The sequence below is a fragment of the Octodon degus genome, unplaced genomic scaffold (genome assembly GCF_000260255.1).
Source record: "Octodon degus isolate 3935 unplaced genomic scaffold, OctDeg1.0 scaffold00030, whole genome shotgun sequence".
NCBI lineage: Eukaryota > Metazoa > Chordata > Mammalia > Rodentia > Octodontidae > Octodon > Octodon degus.
Window position 1 is genome coordinate 20215479 of NW_004524606.1, and position 16909 is coordinate 20232387.

Consider the following 16909-nt stretch of genomic DNA (forward strand, 5'->3'; position numbering starts at 1 on the left):
CCCGGCCCGGGCGTGTGCGGCCCGGCGCACTGGGGCTTCGCGCTGGGCGGCCGGGGCTGCGGCCCGGACGAGTACGAGAAGCGCTACAGCGGCGCCTTCCCGCCGCAGCTGCGGGCCCAGATGCGCGACCTGGCGCGGGGCATGTTCGTCTTCGGCTACGACAACTACATGGCGCACGCCTTTCCGCAGGACGAGCTCAACCCCATCCACTGCCGCGGCCGGGGGCCGGACCGCGGGGACCCGTGAGTACCTTGCGCCCCGCGATGCCTCCCGCCCCCGGGGCCGCCGGGGCCTTTGGGGTCCGCGGCGGCGCTCGAGGGTCGGACCGTGCCTAGGCCGGCCGCCTTCTGAGGTCTCCTGGGGCCTCGAGGTACGTGGGTGGGCTGACGAGGGTTCGCTTTCTCGATTTTGCGGGACTCTGAACTTCATGAGCCGTTCGGACCCATGTCTTACCCAGCTGGGGACACAGGACTAGAGACCCGAAGGGACAGTGACAGTGCCAGAGACGGGGCCCAAGGCGCGCTTAGGTCCCTGTACTCCAGGCGGACACATATGCTACTTGAAATTTGTACAGCATTTGCCTGGCTGGGGAACGCAGCTTCAGAACGAGACCGCCCCTGTTCTAATCAGTGCCACACCCAGGTCTTTTTAATATAAATATTGAGCTGATTCCTAGAAAGGATTTGTGAGCCATCTAGTGAGTTGGAGGCACCGAGAGGATAGGATTTAACCCTTTTTCTCTGGGGAGTGTTTCTTAGGTGGCAGAGAGTGAGATGGGAAGAAAAGTGGTCGACTGGCCGGCCCAGCTTTGGGTTCTCAATATTGGAAGCATTCTCGCAGAATACACGCTCAGCATCACTGCCCTGTGCTTTATGCCCCGTGAACAGCATTCCGTGGCAGGGCCGTCAGGGGAGGTCAGCCAGACCTCACCGTATGGCCTTGTTTGTGAAGGCAGAGCTCCAGGATTCATTGTTGCAGACTTCAGTCCAAGAGGGCAGCACACCCAGTTTAGGCCAGCCCTCCCAGGAAGGGAGGAGTGTGCCTGTTAGGCCGGATAGGTGACTAGCTTCAGTGTTTCCCTTCAGGTAGGCATGGAGGAGTTGGATTGCTCACTGCCTTGGTGGAACACCGGAGTGCCTTTGGATGTGTGAGGCTTACATTTTTGTTCCCTAATGGAAAGCAGTGACGTTCAGTCTTTAAGATCTAAAAAGGAAGACCATATACTAAGAGTATCACCAAATTCATTGACTTAATTTGCTGTGTGAGGGCATGACCGTTAGTGAAGCAAGGGCACGTCTCAGACGAGTTTTAAAGGACTGAATCTTTCCAAAGTTGTAGGAAACTGACATTTATTTTTCTTGTTTAACTATATTGTCCTTTTTACATAAAAATGTATTTTCCAGCTTATTTGACTTGAGAAAAATAACTTTAAAATTTTTGTTTAAAAACAGTTATTTGGGGCTGGGGAGATGGCTCGGTAGAATAAGCGCTTCCCTGGCAAGTGCAAGGGCCTGAGTTCAATCCTTGGTTCCGCAAAAAAAGCCTTCTTTTTTCCAAATAGTAGACATGAGTTGTCTTGCTTAACTAGAGGAAATTGTTGCGCATATTTTTCTTTCAATCACAACTTTTTTTTTTTCTGAGAAAGGATCTGGAATTACTGGTGTGAGCCACCACTCCCAGCACAATTGCAATTTTTAAGATAATAAACTTCATTAATCTTTTTTGAGGGGTGCCCTAAATTTCTACCAGATAGTTATTTTTAATTTCTTTTTAAAAGTTTTTATTTTTTATTTAATTTTTAATTTCTTTCTTGCCACCTCCTGTCATATGCCTGTACATTATTTACACAGTTGCAATCAAAGTATGTGTATATATTTTGCATCTCAACAATATTGTTTTCTCTGCAGTACTTACAGTATTACAAGAAGGGAGCACTTTAAAGGCCTGTATTTTCTCACAGATTTTTTTTCTCAGATTTTCTTTCATCAGGCAGACCTAAGGCAAATAGTCTAATGGGGAAATTGTGGTAACACTTTCCATCAGATTGTAATGGCCTGGAGTATGGGTTGATGGCATGTTAGTGCTTTCTGAATGAAGTATAAGAACCTGCTAGAGTGTTGAGAACCCCCTCTCCTCAGCAAGGTGAGGCAGTTGTTGATCATGTGTGAAGGAAGTAGGCATTTATTTTAAGATGAAGTCTGATAGTATTTTGGTTTGGCAGTGTTATTCAGTGGCATTCTGTGTAAATGAAGGTTAAGTTGCTTTGAGATATTATTTTTGGAAAGACTGTGTTAGAAGTATAGGGTGTAGGGATGGCATTTGGCCTTATCGTTTTGTAAACCTTGTATCCTAAAGGAGGTAAGAGAGCTCTTGGGCTATGTGGCCTTGGGTAGACAGGACCGGAAAGATTGATTTTCTATTACTTCCTTTAACTCCTGAGGATTTGCAATTTTTTCAGGAAGGTTTAGAACCTAAGCTTTGTCATTCTGACTGTGAAACAATAGGGCACATTAACATCCTCCAAATAAATAACCCGAATTAAAAATTATTCGATTGCTTTATTTCCTTTTGTGATACTGGAGATTGATCCCAGGGAGTGTTGAACTTCACACTGTCCCCACCCCCTTTTGTGGTGAATGAACTCAAGACTTCCTACTGAGCTACATCCTCTTTGAGACAGGTCTTACTAAGTCTGTAAGTTACTCAGGCTGGGCTCCAACTCTTGCCTCATCTTTCTGTAGTGATGGGATTACAAGTGTGTGCCATTTTTATTTTGAAAGACAGTCGTGCTAAGTTGTCACAGATGGCTCTTTCACCTTCCAAATAGCTGGTTTTATGTGATTGTGTCACCACCCCTGACTTCCAGGTTTTAAAGATATTCTCATGACTGTTAATCAAGTTGTCTTCTAATGATTCTTTTGGTTTTGTTTTGTGAAGCAGGCTATCACTATGTAGTCCAGGCTGGCCTTGAAGTCACTGTAATTCCGGCTGGCCTGGACCCTGAAGCAGTCCTGCCTCAGCCCTCCTGAGTGTTGGGATTACACAAGTGTACCACCACACCCAGTTTAATTTATATTTTTACGGTATTGGGGATTGAACTCAGGACCCTGCACTTGCCAGGCAAGTGCATACTCTACTGAGCTATCTCCCTGGCCCCCTAATGATTCTTTTAAAGTACAGTAAATTCACTAGAATCACCAGTAGAGAATATTATGTAAAAGGGGTAGAAACAAAATATAGATACTCAACGTATATATCTTTCCTTTTTAGTTACATTTGCTTGAAATTTATCTTGCCTGTCTTTATGGGGGGAGGTGTCCTGTGAAGAGTTAATATGAAGTAAATGAAAAGTCAACACTTTAAAAATAGATTATCTTTCTGTGTAGCTTCCGATTGTTATGCAAAATCAGTTCTCACTTCCCCACTTTAGGTTGGAGAATCCAAATTCAAAAATTTCTTTGAGCAAATTGTATATTGTTTTTACAGTTTTTTAATAACTGAATCCAAGCTTTTAAACATAACTTCACACTTTTTCTTCAACTATGCTGCTTTTAAAAGAAAAAAAGTAACTATCAGATAAGCCAAATGCAATATTGACCTCCCAACTGACTAATTTCTGTGAGCCCTTAATTTTAGATAGACTCTTCCTGAATGTCTCAAAATCTGTTCTCTATTTTAGTCAGCTGAAGTCTTTTTTTTTTTTTTTTCCTGTCACCACTGAGCTGTTTGAAGCTGAATTTTTTTTTTTTTTTTTTTTTTTTTTTTTGTGGAAGTGGGAATTGAACTCAGGCCCTTGTGCTTGCCAGGCAAGCACTTATTCTACTGAGCTGTTTCCCCAGGCCCTGAAGCAGATTTTTGACTTCCTCAGTTTTCATTTTGGTTCCTCTCTTTTGAGCTGCTACTCTGCATTCAGTGTTGCCTGAGAATTCAGTACTATTTTGTATTCGCCATCATTTCCCTTTGTCTTCTCTCTCCATATTATCAATCCCTTGAATATAGGGATTCTCTTTTTACTAAGCTCTGTACCCATATAGTATCAGTAAATTTCTGGATGGCTGTTACCCACTAACTGTATCTGGGATTTTTTTTTTTTTTTTTTTAGCATACCTGTTTTGTTTGATTTTTGTCAGCTGAGGCCAGGGAGATAGCTCAGTGGAATAAGTGCTTGCCTGGCAAGTGCAAGGTCCTGAGTTCAATCCCTGGTACCACAAAAACAAAAACAAAAAAAGATTAAGTACTTGGCTGGGGAGATAGCTCAGTGACATTAAGCACTTGCCTGGCAAGTGCAACGTCCTGAGTTTGATCCCAGGTACCACCAAAAAAAAAAAAAAAAAAAAAAAAAAAGATTTTGTTAACTGCATAATAAAACTTAGTTTCTATCAAAGGACAGAGTTTTAAGGTTGAGTTATTGGAAAGAGCTCTCAGGGGAGATTCAATTTCAATAATGATATCTAATGAAGAAATATACTGTTTTACCTGCATAATAAGCTGACACATGGAATCAGGAGTCATGAGAATTTCATGCTATGAAAAGTATGAAACTTTTACAAGAAAATTTTATTTTTAATTTTTTAAAAATTTATTGAGAAAACGGATAGCAATGAGACAGTCCCAAAACCAGTTACTAGCACAGTTTCACTAATTAATACATTGCATATTGTTGTCTTAGTGGTTATTCATTGTGCAAGATGCAGACATGATATCCTGTCCACAAACAATCTCTATTCAGTGATCCAAGAGAATGCGGCTGTGTATCAGTCTTAACTATTTCGAACATACAGATACAAAATGGTGGTTCATTTGTATCCCCTTTTTTGTTAGTTTTGTCAGAGAAGGGCACTCCATTGTCATTTTAATATTTTAAGTGTGTGAATTCAGTAAAATATTCCAATATAGTCCAGTACTCCATAAGAGTAGTGGGTTTTCTGTAAGACTGGTGATGACAAGAAGTTGTTGACTTGGCCAGGGGGATGGCTCAGTGGAATAAACGCTTGCCTGGAAAGCACCAGGGCCTGAGTTCAATCCCCTGTTCCACCAAAAAAAAAGAAAAAGAAAATTTATTAGTGTCATTTTTTTTTTGTTGTTGTTGTTGTTATCCTCCCAATTTTTTCTTTCTTTGCTTAAAGAATATAGCAATTATTTGTTAGGACTTAAAAGTTATGAACGTTAAATCTTTAAAAGTTTTTATCTGACTGGAGTAGAAAGAAGGAAGTGTGATGGGTTTTGTGTATGTGTGCACACATGGTTTTTTTGAAATAGTTTTCACACATAGTTTAGGCTGGCATCTAAAAGCATTTAAGAATTGTATTCATTTTAGTTGAAGATTAAAAGAAAAAAAAAGATAGGGAGGAGTATAGAGCCCAAAATTAATAATATCTTCCAGGGGCTGGAGAGATAAATAGTTCAGCAGAATAAGTGCTTGCCTGGCAAGCGCAAGGGCCTGAGTTTAATCCCCGGTTCTGGGGGGGGGGGGGAATCTTCCATGGGGGGCGGTGCAGGTGAGGAGGGTAACACATGCCACAGAGTGTAACTCTGGAGATGGTGTGGTATGTGGTTCTCAGTCTAGTGTGAGTGCTACTTTGGTGATGTGGGAATCATTCCCTGTTGAGGAGGGTAATTGAATCCCACTATGTTTCTGATCAGCAAGATAATGTCATTAAATATTTAAGCCCAGCGTAATGTTCTTCAGTTGAGGATTTCCTTGTCTGCTTTGATCCTATCCTCCATCCCTTTTCTTGTACACTTCCTGACTGGTGTTGTCTGTGAGAGGTATATTTGAATCTGTAGCTCTTGCCTTGAAAGTACCTTTGGCTATGATGTGAATTTATTTAGCAAGAGTAAACCAATGTATATAATCCCAACACCTGAGAGACTGAAGTAGGATGATTGCATGTTTGAGCCTAGCTTGGGCAGTTTAGGAGCCTATTTTAAAACAAAGAGGACTGGGGATTAGTTCACTGTGAAATTCTTGGGTTTAATCTCCAGACTTTTGGGAAAAAAGTCAACAAATTGAAGAAATAGACACAATTTTACAACCATGCTGTTTGTTGACTTTATAGCTTGTGCTGGATAAGAGGGCTCTAGTTTCTAGATAGCCCCCTGTGGGAGACCCTTCCCACTGTGCCAGTTAACAAGGACTCCTGCCAGGTGTTATGGCACAGGGTCTGAAGAAAGGGTAAGAGACACATAGAGATTCAGACCGGGATCTGGGATGAGCTGTTCTCAGGGAGCAAAAGGCCAGCAAGCACTAAAACCTTAGCATTTATTCATTACTTCTGAGTCAAGGTCAATGAATGAAAGAGTGTGGGTGTTTGAGGAACAGTAATGGGGACTATGGTAGTCTAGGAAGAACAAGAAAGCATTCTTTTTTTTTAAATTATTTGGTACAGGGTCTTGTTACGCAGCTTACACTCATAGTGATCCTCCTGTCTCAGCCTTCCCAGCCCTGGGATTTCAGGCATGTTCCACCATGTGTGGTTTTGGGACCAGCATGGCATGCAGTACTGGAAAGTGAAACTGGGTCCTTGTGCTTGCCAGGCAGGTGCTTAGACCACCAAGCTGTCTCCGCAGTCCAACAAGGTATTCTTGCAAGGACAGGGACGAAATGGGGGCGACGAGAACCCTGTAATGAAGAAATATACTGTTTCCCCTGGTGCTTTGTAGTTTCCAGCAGGTCTTACTTGGCCCTGTGAGTGCCCCTGCAATCATTAGCCCTAGGGCTTCCAGCTGTGACCAGAAAAGAGGTGGGATTTGCCCATTCCAATCTGGCCCAACGGGCAGAAAAAGGACGGGCTTTGGACCTCCCCCAGACTCAATAATTTGTGGTCTGCAGCAGCCCTCTCTATAAAGCTTTTTTTTTTTTTTCAGAACCGAGGATTGAACTCAGGCCCTTGCGCTTGCCAGGGAAGCGCTTATTCCACTGAGCCATCTCCCCGGCCCCTTAAAGCTTGTTTTTTAAAAAAACTATCTAAAATTTTGATACAGATTCTTTGTCCTACATTAAGTGACTTAATATAATATGGAACAGGGCAATGGAAAGTTCAAATAAGATCTTATATTGAAGCTGTTTCTTCCCTGTAAGGCTGGTTTGGCTCCAGCCAAAGCCAGTAGGAAGCCAGCCTTTCAGAATCTAGCAAGCAGTAGAGAAAGAAGAAAAGCTGTCAAAAACATCTCATAGAGAAGTGGACGAGAAAGCATCTGGAGGATCCCAGATACAAATAGGGAAATAGGGTACACTCCAGGGATATCTGGAAGTTGTCAGATATCAAAAGTCTGTGTTGCAAATGAAACTGGGCCTTTTGCACTTTGGTTCAGAAGGAGTTTTTTTTTTTTTTTTTTTTTTTTGGTTTGGCCTGCTCAGGATGCCTTAAGGGCAGATCTGGAAGGTATGAAGATCAGGGGATTGAACCACAGAATTCTGAGCCTGACTGCTTTGCTTCAGCAGGCACTTACACAACTGAGCTATTGGGCAGGCCCTTGACCTTTCTCTCACAGCTGAAAAGCTTTTGAACATTTGTCTTTTTTCTCCCTTTCCTGTCATATACCCTCAAGTTTCTGCAGTTATTTGGGTTTGTGGGAGTGGGACAGAGGAATAAGTGAAGTTCTTGGTTTGAATTTCTAAAGTAGCTATGGCTTATTATTTCAACTACTTTCCCAGCCTGCCTTACTAGATACATTAATTTTTGTTGTCTTAATAGTTTGTGTTATAAACAAATATTGGAGTGACCAGAGGGCAACCCTGTCCCCTGCTTCCCATGTTGGTGAGGGGATGGACTCATGCATGTTACCAAGCCCTCCACCGGCGAGTTACCTACCCAGTGGCCCTTGTACCTACCTACCTTCTCTTTTCTTTTCCTGTCATACATACATAACATGTATTTTCATCATGAGGAGTTGGTACATATATGTGTCACATCTTGATCCTTTTTACTTCCCCTCCTATCTCCCTGCTTTGTCAGATTTCCCTTCCTTTCTACACAAGGAACCTCGCTCTGTTTGGTTGGTGTTGATTATGAGAGTGGAGGTATGTAGCAGTAATGTTGATGCAGTTCAAGTGAGAAAAGAGAGCAGCGCCTTGATTCTTGCTTTGGTTTATAAGACATCCCTCAAGATTAATAAAAATAATGGGAAGTATTTGGTTGAGATGGTAGTGAAAACTTGATATAAAAAAATCAAATTTATTTCCCTAATCAAAGGACAGATGAGTCGGTGCTGTATCTGTATCTGCAGGTCTTTACTTTTTTGTGTGTAATCTGCTGGAGTATGGAATTTTTATATTAAAGTTATACAGGTAGGTCCTATGACCAAACTCTCCTATAGTTCCTAGTGATTGTGAGGCTGGGCAGGATGGAAGAAATCATTTGTAGCACTAGAATGCCTCAGACAGGGCAAATGACCCTTACTTGCAGCTCCTAGCTTATGTTGAGTTGTTTGTACTCTTGTAATTTACATGATTGTGTCTGCTATGCTGTTATGCCATCGTACTTGTAGACACTGTGCTGGAAGAGACCTTTGCCCTACAGATCTATCTACTCACAGTTTCTCAATAAATAAGAATGGCTGGCAATTTTAATTTTTAATGGGTGCTTATTTTTCTCTCTCTTTTAAAATAAAGTACCTGCATTTAATTTTAATTTTATTTCTTTTTCAGTTCAAATCTGAACATCAATGACGTATTAGGGAACTATTCATTGACTCTCGTTGATGCGTTGGATACACTGGCAGTAAGTGTTGCAATTTTAAAAAAATGAACAAGTTTTCTGGCTTCTATCTCTGCTTTGCATTAGGAATGGAAATTTCAGAGAACCTGATACTTTTATAATCTTAATTTTTGTTTGAGACAGGGTCTGGCTATGTAGTCCAGGGGGTAGTCTTGAACTTGCTTCGTAGCCCAGGCTGGCCTCCAACTTTTGCTCCTGTTTTTGCCTCCCCCGTGCTGAGATTACAGGTGTGGACTACTGCACCTGGTAAACTTGATACTTGAAGGCTTATGCCACTGAGCTGTCTCCCCAGCCTGATACATAAAATGTTTTCATGGCTGTTATTTATTTTAGTGGACTTTGTGGCAATAATGGGAAAAAGGTTGAAGGTTATGAAAGAGGAAATGTGATTCTCTTTAAATAACAGTGAAAAAAAAATGTGTACTTGTTTTTAGAGAACCAATTCCCAAACTCCAATTTTCCACTGCCTTACATGCTAAAGGAATCCATAGAGGATTGCCTTAATATTTACAGTCACTACAGTTAGTGTTTCAGGAATAGAAGACAGAAAGTCTCCAGGTTGCTAGATATCCCGAAGTTCCACCTAGCTGCTGGGTGGCTCCTTGTGCTTCCTAATGTGGAGGCCCTGTGTGAGTACTGCTGTCACTCACTGCTGCTCTGGAGTGCTGAGGTTGCAGACGTGTGGTGCCAGGCCTGGCTTGCGTCTTCATTGTATAAGTAGCAGAAGGACAAGGCCCTTTGTCTAATGGAAGTCTGGACTATTGGCTTTGCTGCTTGGTGTAGTTGGAAAGCAGCTTAGCTCCTTGGCTCTCTTCCTTCTGAAGGAATTGCTTCTGCATTGTCATCATCCCTGGTTACTTATCCAGATGTGCCCCAACAAGTTAGTGCAGCCTAATGAGAGCAGTTAAAAACTAGTGTTCCTTGAGGCATCCTACGAGTCTTATGTAAATTGACGCCTGTCTGACTCCATTAATCAACATTGTAACTTTTTATCTCCACACTGGTACTACAGAGACCTTGTTTTTGTTATGCTGTACTGTACTATCCCTACACTTGATGGTAAATGGTACATATTAGGATTACAAGCTTTTGTTTAAAATAGTTCAGCATCTCCAAACATAAATTACAAGGAAAGAAGAATTCTAAAAGGAGCTCAACAGATTTTATGTCTTAACTATTGGAGAGCCGTATTAAAACATCATCATTCTAAGGGCTCTGAGGAGTCATGCAGTGAAGAAACCTATATAATGATTCGTCTAATCCAGCTTCTTTCAATCATTCCATACCCTGGTTTCTTGGGGCTCTTAGCTATCTGACTGAAATAGTAAATTACACTGTATAGTTAAGCATTGCTGACTGTCTACACCATCCTGCTCTTGATCTGAGATCATATCAGCACTGCAGTAGCACTGGATGTTGTTACTGCTGTACATCTGTAAGGAAACCGACCTGTTTTTGTGGTTTTTGTTGTAGAATATCTGGCCTTTACTGCCTTAGCATGTCACACTTTTCAGGTCTTATGTTGAGGGTTTTTTTCTCTTGCTATCCTTTTAAATAGGCTTTAGCAGATATGCTGTGGAAACCCTTGGGGAAAGCGGTCCCCTGACCATTTCATGTAACTTGCAGTGTTGTTGCATCATCTTTTAAAAGGAAAACTGAAACTCAGAAAAGAAACATCTATACCTGTCTCTGCGTGTTACAGCAAATAACGATCAACAGAAAAAAAGATGTCATAGACCAGTAAAATTAGAAAAGGAAACATAGTTGAGTATCTGGGAAAATTATTTTTTCTCTATTTTTGTTTTTTGTGGGGATGTATCATTATGAGAACAGTGTGGTCTTAATATTGACATGAATTTTTTGATAGAATTAAGTTGTTTCCATTTAGGTTAATCAGTAAAATTTTATGCTCAAATTGCAATTTGTATAGGAGGAAACATCCTGTCTACACCCCGAGTAGGAATCATAATTCTAGAACACTTTTCAAAGGACATAGAGCTGGTTAGTTGTATAATTTAAGTGTCACTGGTTTTATCCTGTGTTCCAAGAGGGTTTTGGATATCTGCATGGCAAGCATCAAGTTTAGTAAGATTTCTAGATTGGTCTCCTGGGAGCCAAGCATCCATCAACTGGATTTATTTGAAAAACAAGGTGAAAGTCATACATCTTTTTCTTTAATTTTTTGATTTATGTTATACTCATCCAAGAAATTTTAGGTAATGACATTGACTTTGCACTTAAGTTACATTAGACTGAAGCTGAGAGACAGAGAAAGAGGAGAGAGAGAGAGAGCGCGAGAGATAAAGACAGACAGACAGACAGACAGAAGAGTGGGAAGATGGGAAGATTAGGAGTGCCCTTGGTTCTAAAAGGGGAGATATTTTCATAGTCTTGCCACTTGGAGATGTGATTCTTGAGCTTCAGGAAGTAGGCTTGCCATTGTCTGAAATACAGTTAGTCCCTGACTTACTAACAAGTTCTATTTTGGGAGAAAGTTTTTAAGTTGGGTTTGTTTAGAAGTCTGACAAAGTCAGTTTTATACACCTTTGACACAAATATACAATATAAAGAGCATAAAAAGACCAAACCTCCACATCACCACTGCTTTTCCTGTTTCTTCCAGACATCCAGGGCTCTGATTTGTACTGTACTACTGTGCAGTAAGCACACAGCACACAGCTGTGACGTTGTCTGGCAGGCACATCAGATACTTCCATGATTTGTTTGCATCCTTATGTAACTTGAGATCCCATCCTAACTCCAGATCCCTTCCTAACTCGAGGTCCCTTTCTATCTGTGAAAGTTTGCAACTTGAATGAACATTTGTTCGTAAGTCGAGCACCAACTGTGTATTGTGAAAAGTCACTGGTTTTCTACCCTTTGTGCTTCTCCTCCTACAGTGGCAAAACCACATACAATATAGACATTTTTATGATGGGCCACACTGCTGCAGTCATGTAGCCTATTGCATCTTAAGCTGCTATAATGGTTTCTATTCTTCTTTTTAAAGATAATGGGAAATTCATCTGAGTTCCAGAAAGCAGTCAAGTTAGTGATCAACACAGTTTCATTTGACAAAGATTCTACTGTACAAGTCTTTGAGGCCACAATAAGGTAAAATAGTACATAAAATGGGTTGTCTGTGTGTGTGTGTGTGTGTGTGTGTGTGTGTGTAGAAAAATTCCTTTAGGTTTTCTAGAACCAAAATCCAGGTGGACAGTCAATATAGATATTGAGTGCAACTTATATTTTTTGTGTTTCTTTTAGTATTTACCAAATTATAACAGCTGAACACATGATGATCAGATTTTTTTTTTTTTTTTTTTTTTTTTTTTTTGCGGAACCAGGGATTGAACTCAGGCCCTTGCGCTTGCCAGGCAAGCACTGCCAGGCTTGCCAGGCAAGCATCTGATTATTTCCCCAGCCGATAATCAGATTTTTAATTGGAAAAAAGGAAATATTCATGTTTGAATGGGTGTCCCTTTAAGCAGTTTCTTGATTTTCCTTTATGCTTGGTTTTTTAATTTTACTTAAAGTTATGAAATCACTTGGTATGAAAAATGTCATAGTCTACTCCAGATGGTTAGAAAGGTGATTGATGGGTCTACAGTGACATAGATGTAGGCTGTTAGCCTTTTTACCCATGCCATTTTCTTTTCATTTTCCTCCTTATCCTCTTATCAGATACTGAAGTTCATCAGTTGCACAGTAGCCAGAACTGTAGAAGCTACTTAGTGTCTGTTGTCTAACCTTTTTCTTTTTTATGTAGCTAAGTCTTTCCCCCAAGTAAGCTAAATCAAGTATAATTTAGTAGCACAGTAGGTAATATATATTTTGAAAACAAGTAGCACGGTCTTAATTAGTATGATTTTTTTTTCTTAACCTCTAAGGTAAAGGTAACTAACTTTGTTAATCCTTTACGGTGTATTTTTCTCAGTAGCCTGACATGAATGATTCCTTTTGAGTAATGCAGTAAACTAAAAATTAGCCAGTCAGTAGAACTAGAAAGAATTTGAGAGGACATTATCTCAGCTCCTTACTTCAGGTAGCTTGGAGTCCATAAGAAGTAGTTGCTGCTTCTGTCATTCTGAATTAGTTTATTTGTCCTTATAAGCAACATGATTTTATTTTAATCATTTATTTTTGTTCTTTTTGCCATTAGGGTTCTGGGAAGCCTCCTTTCTGCCCACAGAATAATAATTGACTCTAAGCAGCCCTTTGGAGACATGACAATTAAGGACTATGATAATGAGTTGTTGCACATGGCCCATGACCTGGCTGTGCGACTCCTCCCTGCTTTTGAGAACACGAAGACAGGGATCCCCTATCCTCGGGTAGGTAGACTGGCTTTTCCCTTTGTGCTTGATAATTCACCATCTTCTGGAATTAAAAATATTTGGTAGAAGGAGTAAGTCTGAGGTAGATGAAGAAAATGATATTCTTGAAATAATTTTACCCTAAACATAATTCATTCATCATTTACGAAGCACTGTCCATGTGCTGGGCATGCGGTGACATAGCTGAAATATTCAAAGAAAAACTTCTCTCAAAAAATTTATTCCCTTTAAAACTTATTGTTCCTGTGTTCAATATACCTAAATCTTTTACAAGTATGATTTATAACATGTGCTCCCAAATAGTGTACAGAAAGTCCTCATTTCTTGTTTGGGTAGATTTCCCCAAAGATCCTCACATGTGTATTAGAGAGGAGCTCAGTGAATGTTCTTTTGAATATTTCATGTGACTGTTTCAAGTAAAGCCTGCGCAGCCTGGCATAGTAGTGCACACCTGTGATCCCAGCACTTGAAGGCTGAGGCAGGAGAATTACTGTGAGTTCAAGGTTAGCCTAGGCTACATACATAGTTCAGAGTCAGCCTGAATTGCATGGGGAGATGCTAACTGAAAAACAAAACAAAACAAAACAAAAAACCAGGTTTGGTGGTGCATGCCTGTAATCCCAGCACTGGGGAGACTGAGACAGGAGGATCGTTGCAAGTTCAAGACCAGCCTGGGCTACAAAGTGAGTTCAAAGCCAGCCTGAACTGCATAATGAGACCCTGTCTCAAAAAGAAAAAAGGGGCCTGCGAGGACCAGCAAGCTAAGTGGCAATTTAAATGCAAGATCTCTGTGATATCTGATTTGTCAAGCCAAAACTCCTTTGGGAACTAAGTCAGCCTTTGAGGTAACCAGGTAGTGAGTTGTCGGGCCACAGGGCTGCCATGATGCCGCTGACTTCATATTCTAGGTGAGTCTCCCCTTGTTCCCAGTCTGAGGCCTGTTTATGTTTACAGAGCAGAAGTGCATTCATAGTGGCTTACTTAGAGTTTAGAACTGGTTCCATAGCTCACCTTTTTCTTTAATCCTGAAACCTGATCATGTGTAACCATGATAAAAATCCTGTTGGAAAGAGATGCTTTAGTAAGCCTCACATGATAGGGCATGACTGTGATCTCGGCTATTTGGGAGGCTAAAGCAGGAGCATCACAAGTTTGAGGCCAGCCTGGGGAACTCAGTGAGACCCTATCTCAAAATAAAGAACTGAGAGTATATGTACCACAGTAATGAGGCACTTGACTTAGCATGTGTAAAGGCCTGGGTTCAATCCTTAGTATTGTCCCCCCCCCCCCAAAAAAAAAATCGAAACTATCAGTGAGATGTTTCAGTTAATTGTGTAATTGTCTTATTGTCATTCCTTCAACACTTGCTGCTCTTTTTTTTAACTTGTCCTTAATAAGACAGGGCTCTGGTGTTCTTATTCTCATTTGTGCCCATGTTGATCTTGGGTCTAACATAACTATCAGCACAGTAAGTGTGGTACATTCATTAGCTGAGTGCAGTATCTATGACTTGGCCTTTGAGTGTGTAAGTTCTTAAGTTTTTCCATGAGACCTGTGACTGACTCTTCCTGTCCCCAGGTGAATCTAAAGACAGGCGTTCCTCCTGACAGCAATAATGAGACCTGCACCGCAGGAGCTGGTTCTCTCTTGGTGGAATTTGGGATTCTGAGTCGACTGCTGGGGGATCCCACCTTTGAGTGGGTGGCCAGACGAGCAGTGAAAGCCCTCTGGAACCTTCGGAGCAATGATACGGGATTATTAGGTGTGGTGTACTTTCTCCTGCCGTTGGGGCTCTTTCACTTCATCTCTGAAGGCATTCTTCCTGTTTCTCCCTTGTACCACTGAATCTGAAAATTTTCAACTCAGAAAGAATGGTACTGCTGTAGTCAATTTATTTTTGTGACCTTTTGCTTAGACTGAGACTATAGGGTTTGATAGAAAAAAAATACTTTTGCTCTTTGAGAGTACCCTTCTGATTTGGAGCCCTGGGTATATTCTACTTGAAAATTATTGTTAATGTACATGTTATAAAGAGAACTGCTTCTGAGGCAGGTTTTATTGCTTCAATATAAAGTTCTAAACATTAGAATTTGAAGTTATCAGTGAAATGATTTCTCCTTTTTATTTATTTATTTTTTTTAGGAGAGGGTCTGCAGGGTGTTCATTGTCTCACTACTAGATCGGACTTGTAGTGATCCACCTGTCTATAGCCTCCCAAGAGCTGGGATTACAGGTGCACACCATCACGCCCAGTCTCTGGTTTCTCCTTTTTATATTTATTTATTTATTTATTTATTTATTTATTTATTTTTTTGTGGAATTGGGGATTGAACTCTGTGCTTTTTAAAAAAGTTGTATGTAGTAGTAGATTGAAAATTCCAGGTTAAATTTACTTTTGTTTACTTTTTTCTTTCTCAGAATGTTTGATCAGGATATTGAAAAAAATATTTTGGAATATTTCAAACATTAATTGTAGAAAGAAGGTATAATGAATAATCCCTGTGTGTTCAGTCACCATCAGTAATTATCTTGTATATTGCTAACAACGTAACTCATAGAGTTGTCTTATATTGGAACATACTTTCTTTTTGACTGTCAGAAGTAATTTGGTTTGATTGGTTTTTCTAGACCCATAGGGAATTACAAAAAATTTACACTTTAAAGTGATTTTTAAAATTTCTTAGTTCTAAAATTTATATACAGATTTATTTATTTTTAAAATGTATTTAGAACAGGGTCTACAGGGTTTCACTACACAGATTGGACTTGTAGTGATTCTCCTGTTTTCAGCTTCCCAAGTGCCGGGATTACAGGTGTGCATAACCACACCCAGTCTTAATCACCATCTCAGTGGGCCCTGGGGGTTGGGGCGGCACGGCACACCAGAGATTGAACCCTGGCCTGGCCGTTTTTTTTTTTTTTTTTTTTTTTTTTTTAGGGACGGGTCTACAGGGTGTTCAGGGTCTTACTACTAGATCAGACTCCTAGTGATCTGCCTTTTTTTTTTTTTTGGCAGAACCAGGGATTGAACTCAGGCCCTTGAGCTTGCCAGGGAAGTGCTTATTCCAGTGAGCTATCTCCCCGGCCCCAAGGCCGTTATTTGTTGATTTAATAGCAACAGTAGAAATAAGATCAAATTATTAATTCATCACTAAATAATTGACCACTATCACCATAAATTGTCAGTCTGTAACTTTCTATAGGCATCTATTTTGTGTGTGTGCGCGCGTGTATGTGTTTGTGTGTGATATTGAGGATTAAAGCCAGGACCTTGTCATGCCAGGCAAGTACAGCTGTACCACTGAGCTATATCTCCAGTTCTTTAAATTTTATTATGAGACAGGATCTTGCTGAGTTATCCAGGCTGGCCTTAAACTTGTGATCCATCTCCTCTACCTCCTCGAGCCCAATAGTAGCTGGGATTTCAGGTATATATATGTTCCACCCTAGCTTCATACACCCTTTTTAGCCTGGTATGTGGAACTTTTCTATGTTTTCATTTATTAACAAAAAACAAAATTTTTTATTCTGCCTTAATTTGGCAGAATTTGTAGCACTAGAGTAGTACAAAAGCTTCAGTTTACAACTTTTCTTCTGCAGGGTTTCCATGTTATTTTCATAGTAACTCATTTAAAAGCTACATAGTCATGTATTAACCCTTTTTCTAGTGTTAAACACTTAGATTCTTTCTTTCTATCTTTTTTTCTCTTTTCTGCAGATAATTTTCTGGTGAACAGCATAAGAGTTTTTCTTTGTAAAAACTTTTTTTTCAGGACAGATTACTGGGAATAAAAGTACTGGGTTAAAGGCTGTGAGTACTCCTTTAGGTTTTGAAATATATTGTCAGTGTGA

At 40.4% G+C, this 16909-nt stretch overlaps 1 protein-coding gene across 1 annotated transcript in view; it reads left to right on the forward strand.

The window, feature by feature from the left end:
- Positions 1-16909, forward strand: part of Edem1 (ER degradation enhancing alpha-mannosidase like protein 1) — a gene marked incomplete at its 5' end in the record, with an annotated part of 30630 nt that continues 13721 nt past the window's right edge. Inside the window, 5 exons of the mRNA XM_004629537.2 lie at positions 1-242; positions 8651-8723; positions 11731-11834; positions 12883-13054; positions 14636-14819. Of these exons, the coding sequence (XP_004629594.2) occupies positions 1-242; positions 8651-8723; positions 11731-11834; positions 12883-13054; positions 14636-14819 (775 nt within the window). The remainder of the gene's footprint in view (positions 243-8650; positions 8724-11730; positions 11835-12882; positions 13055-14635; positions 14820-16909) is intronic.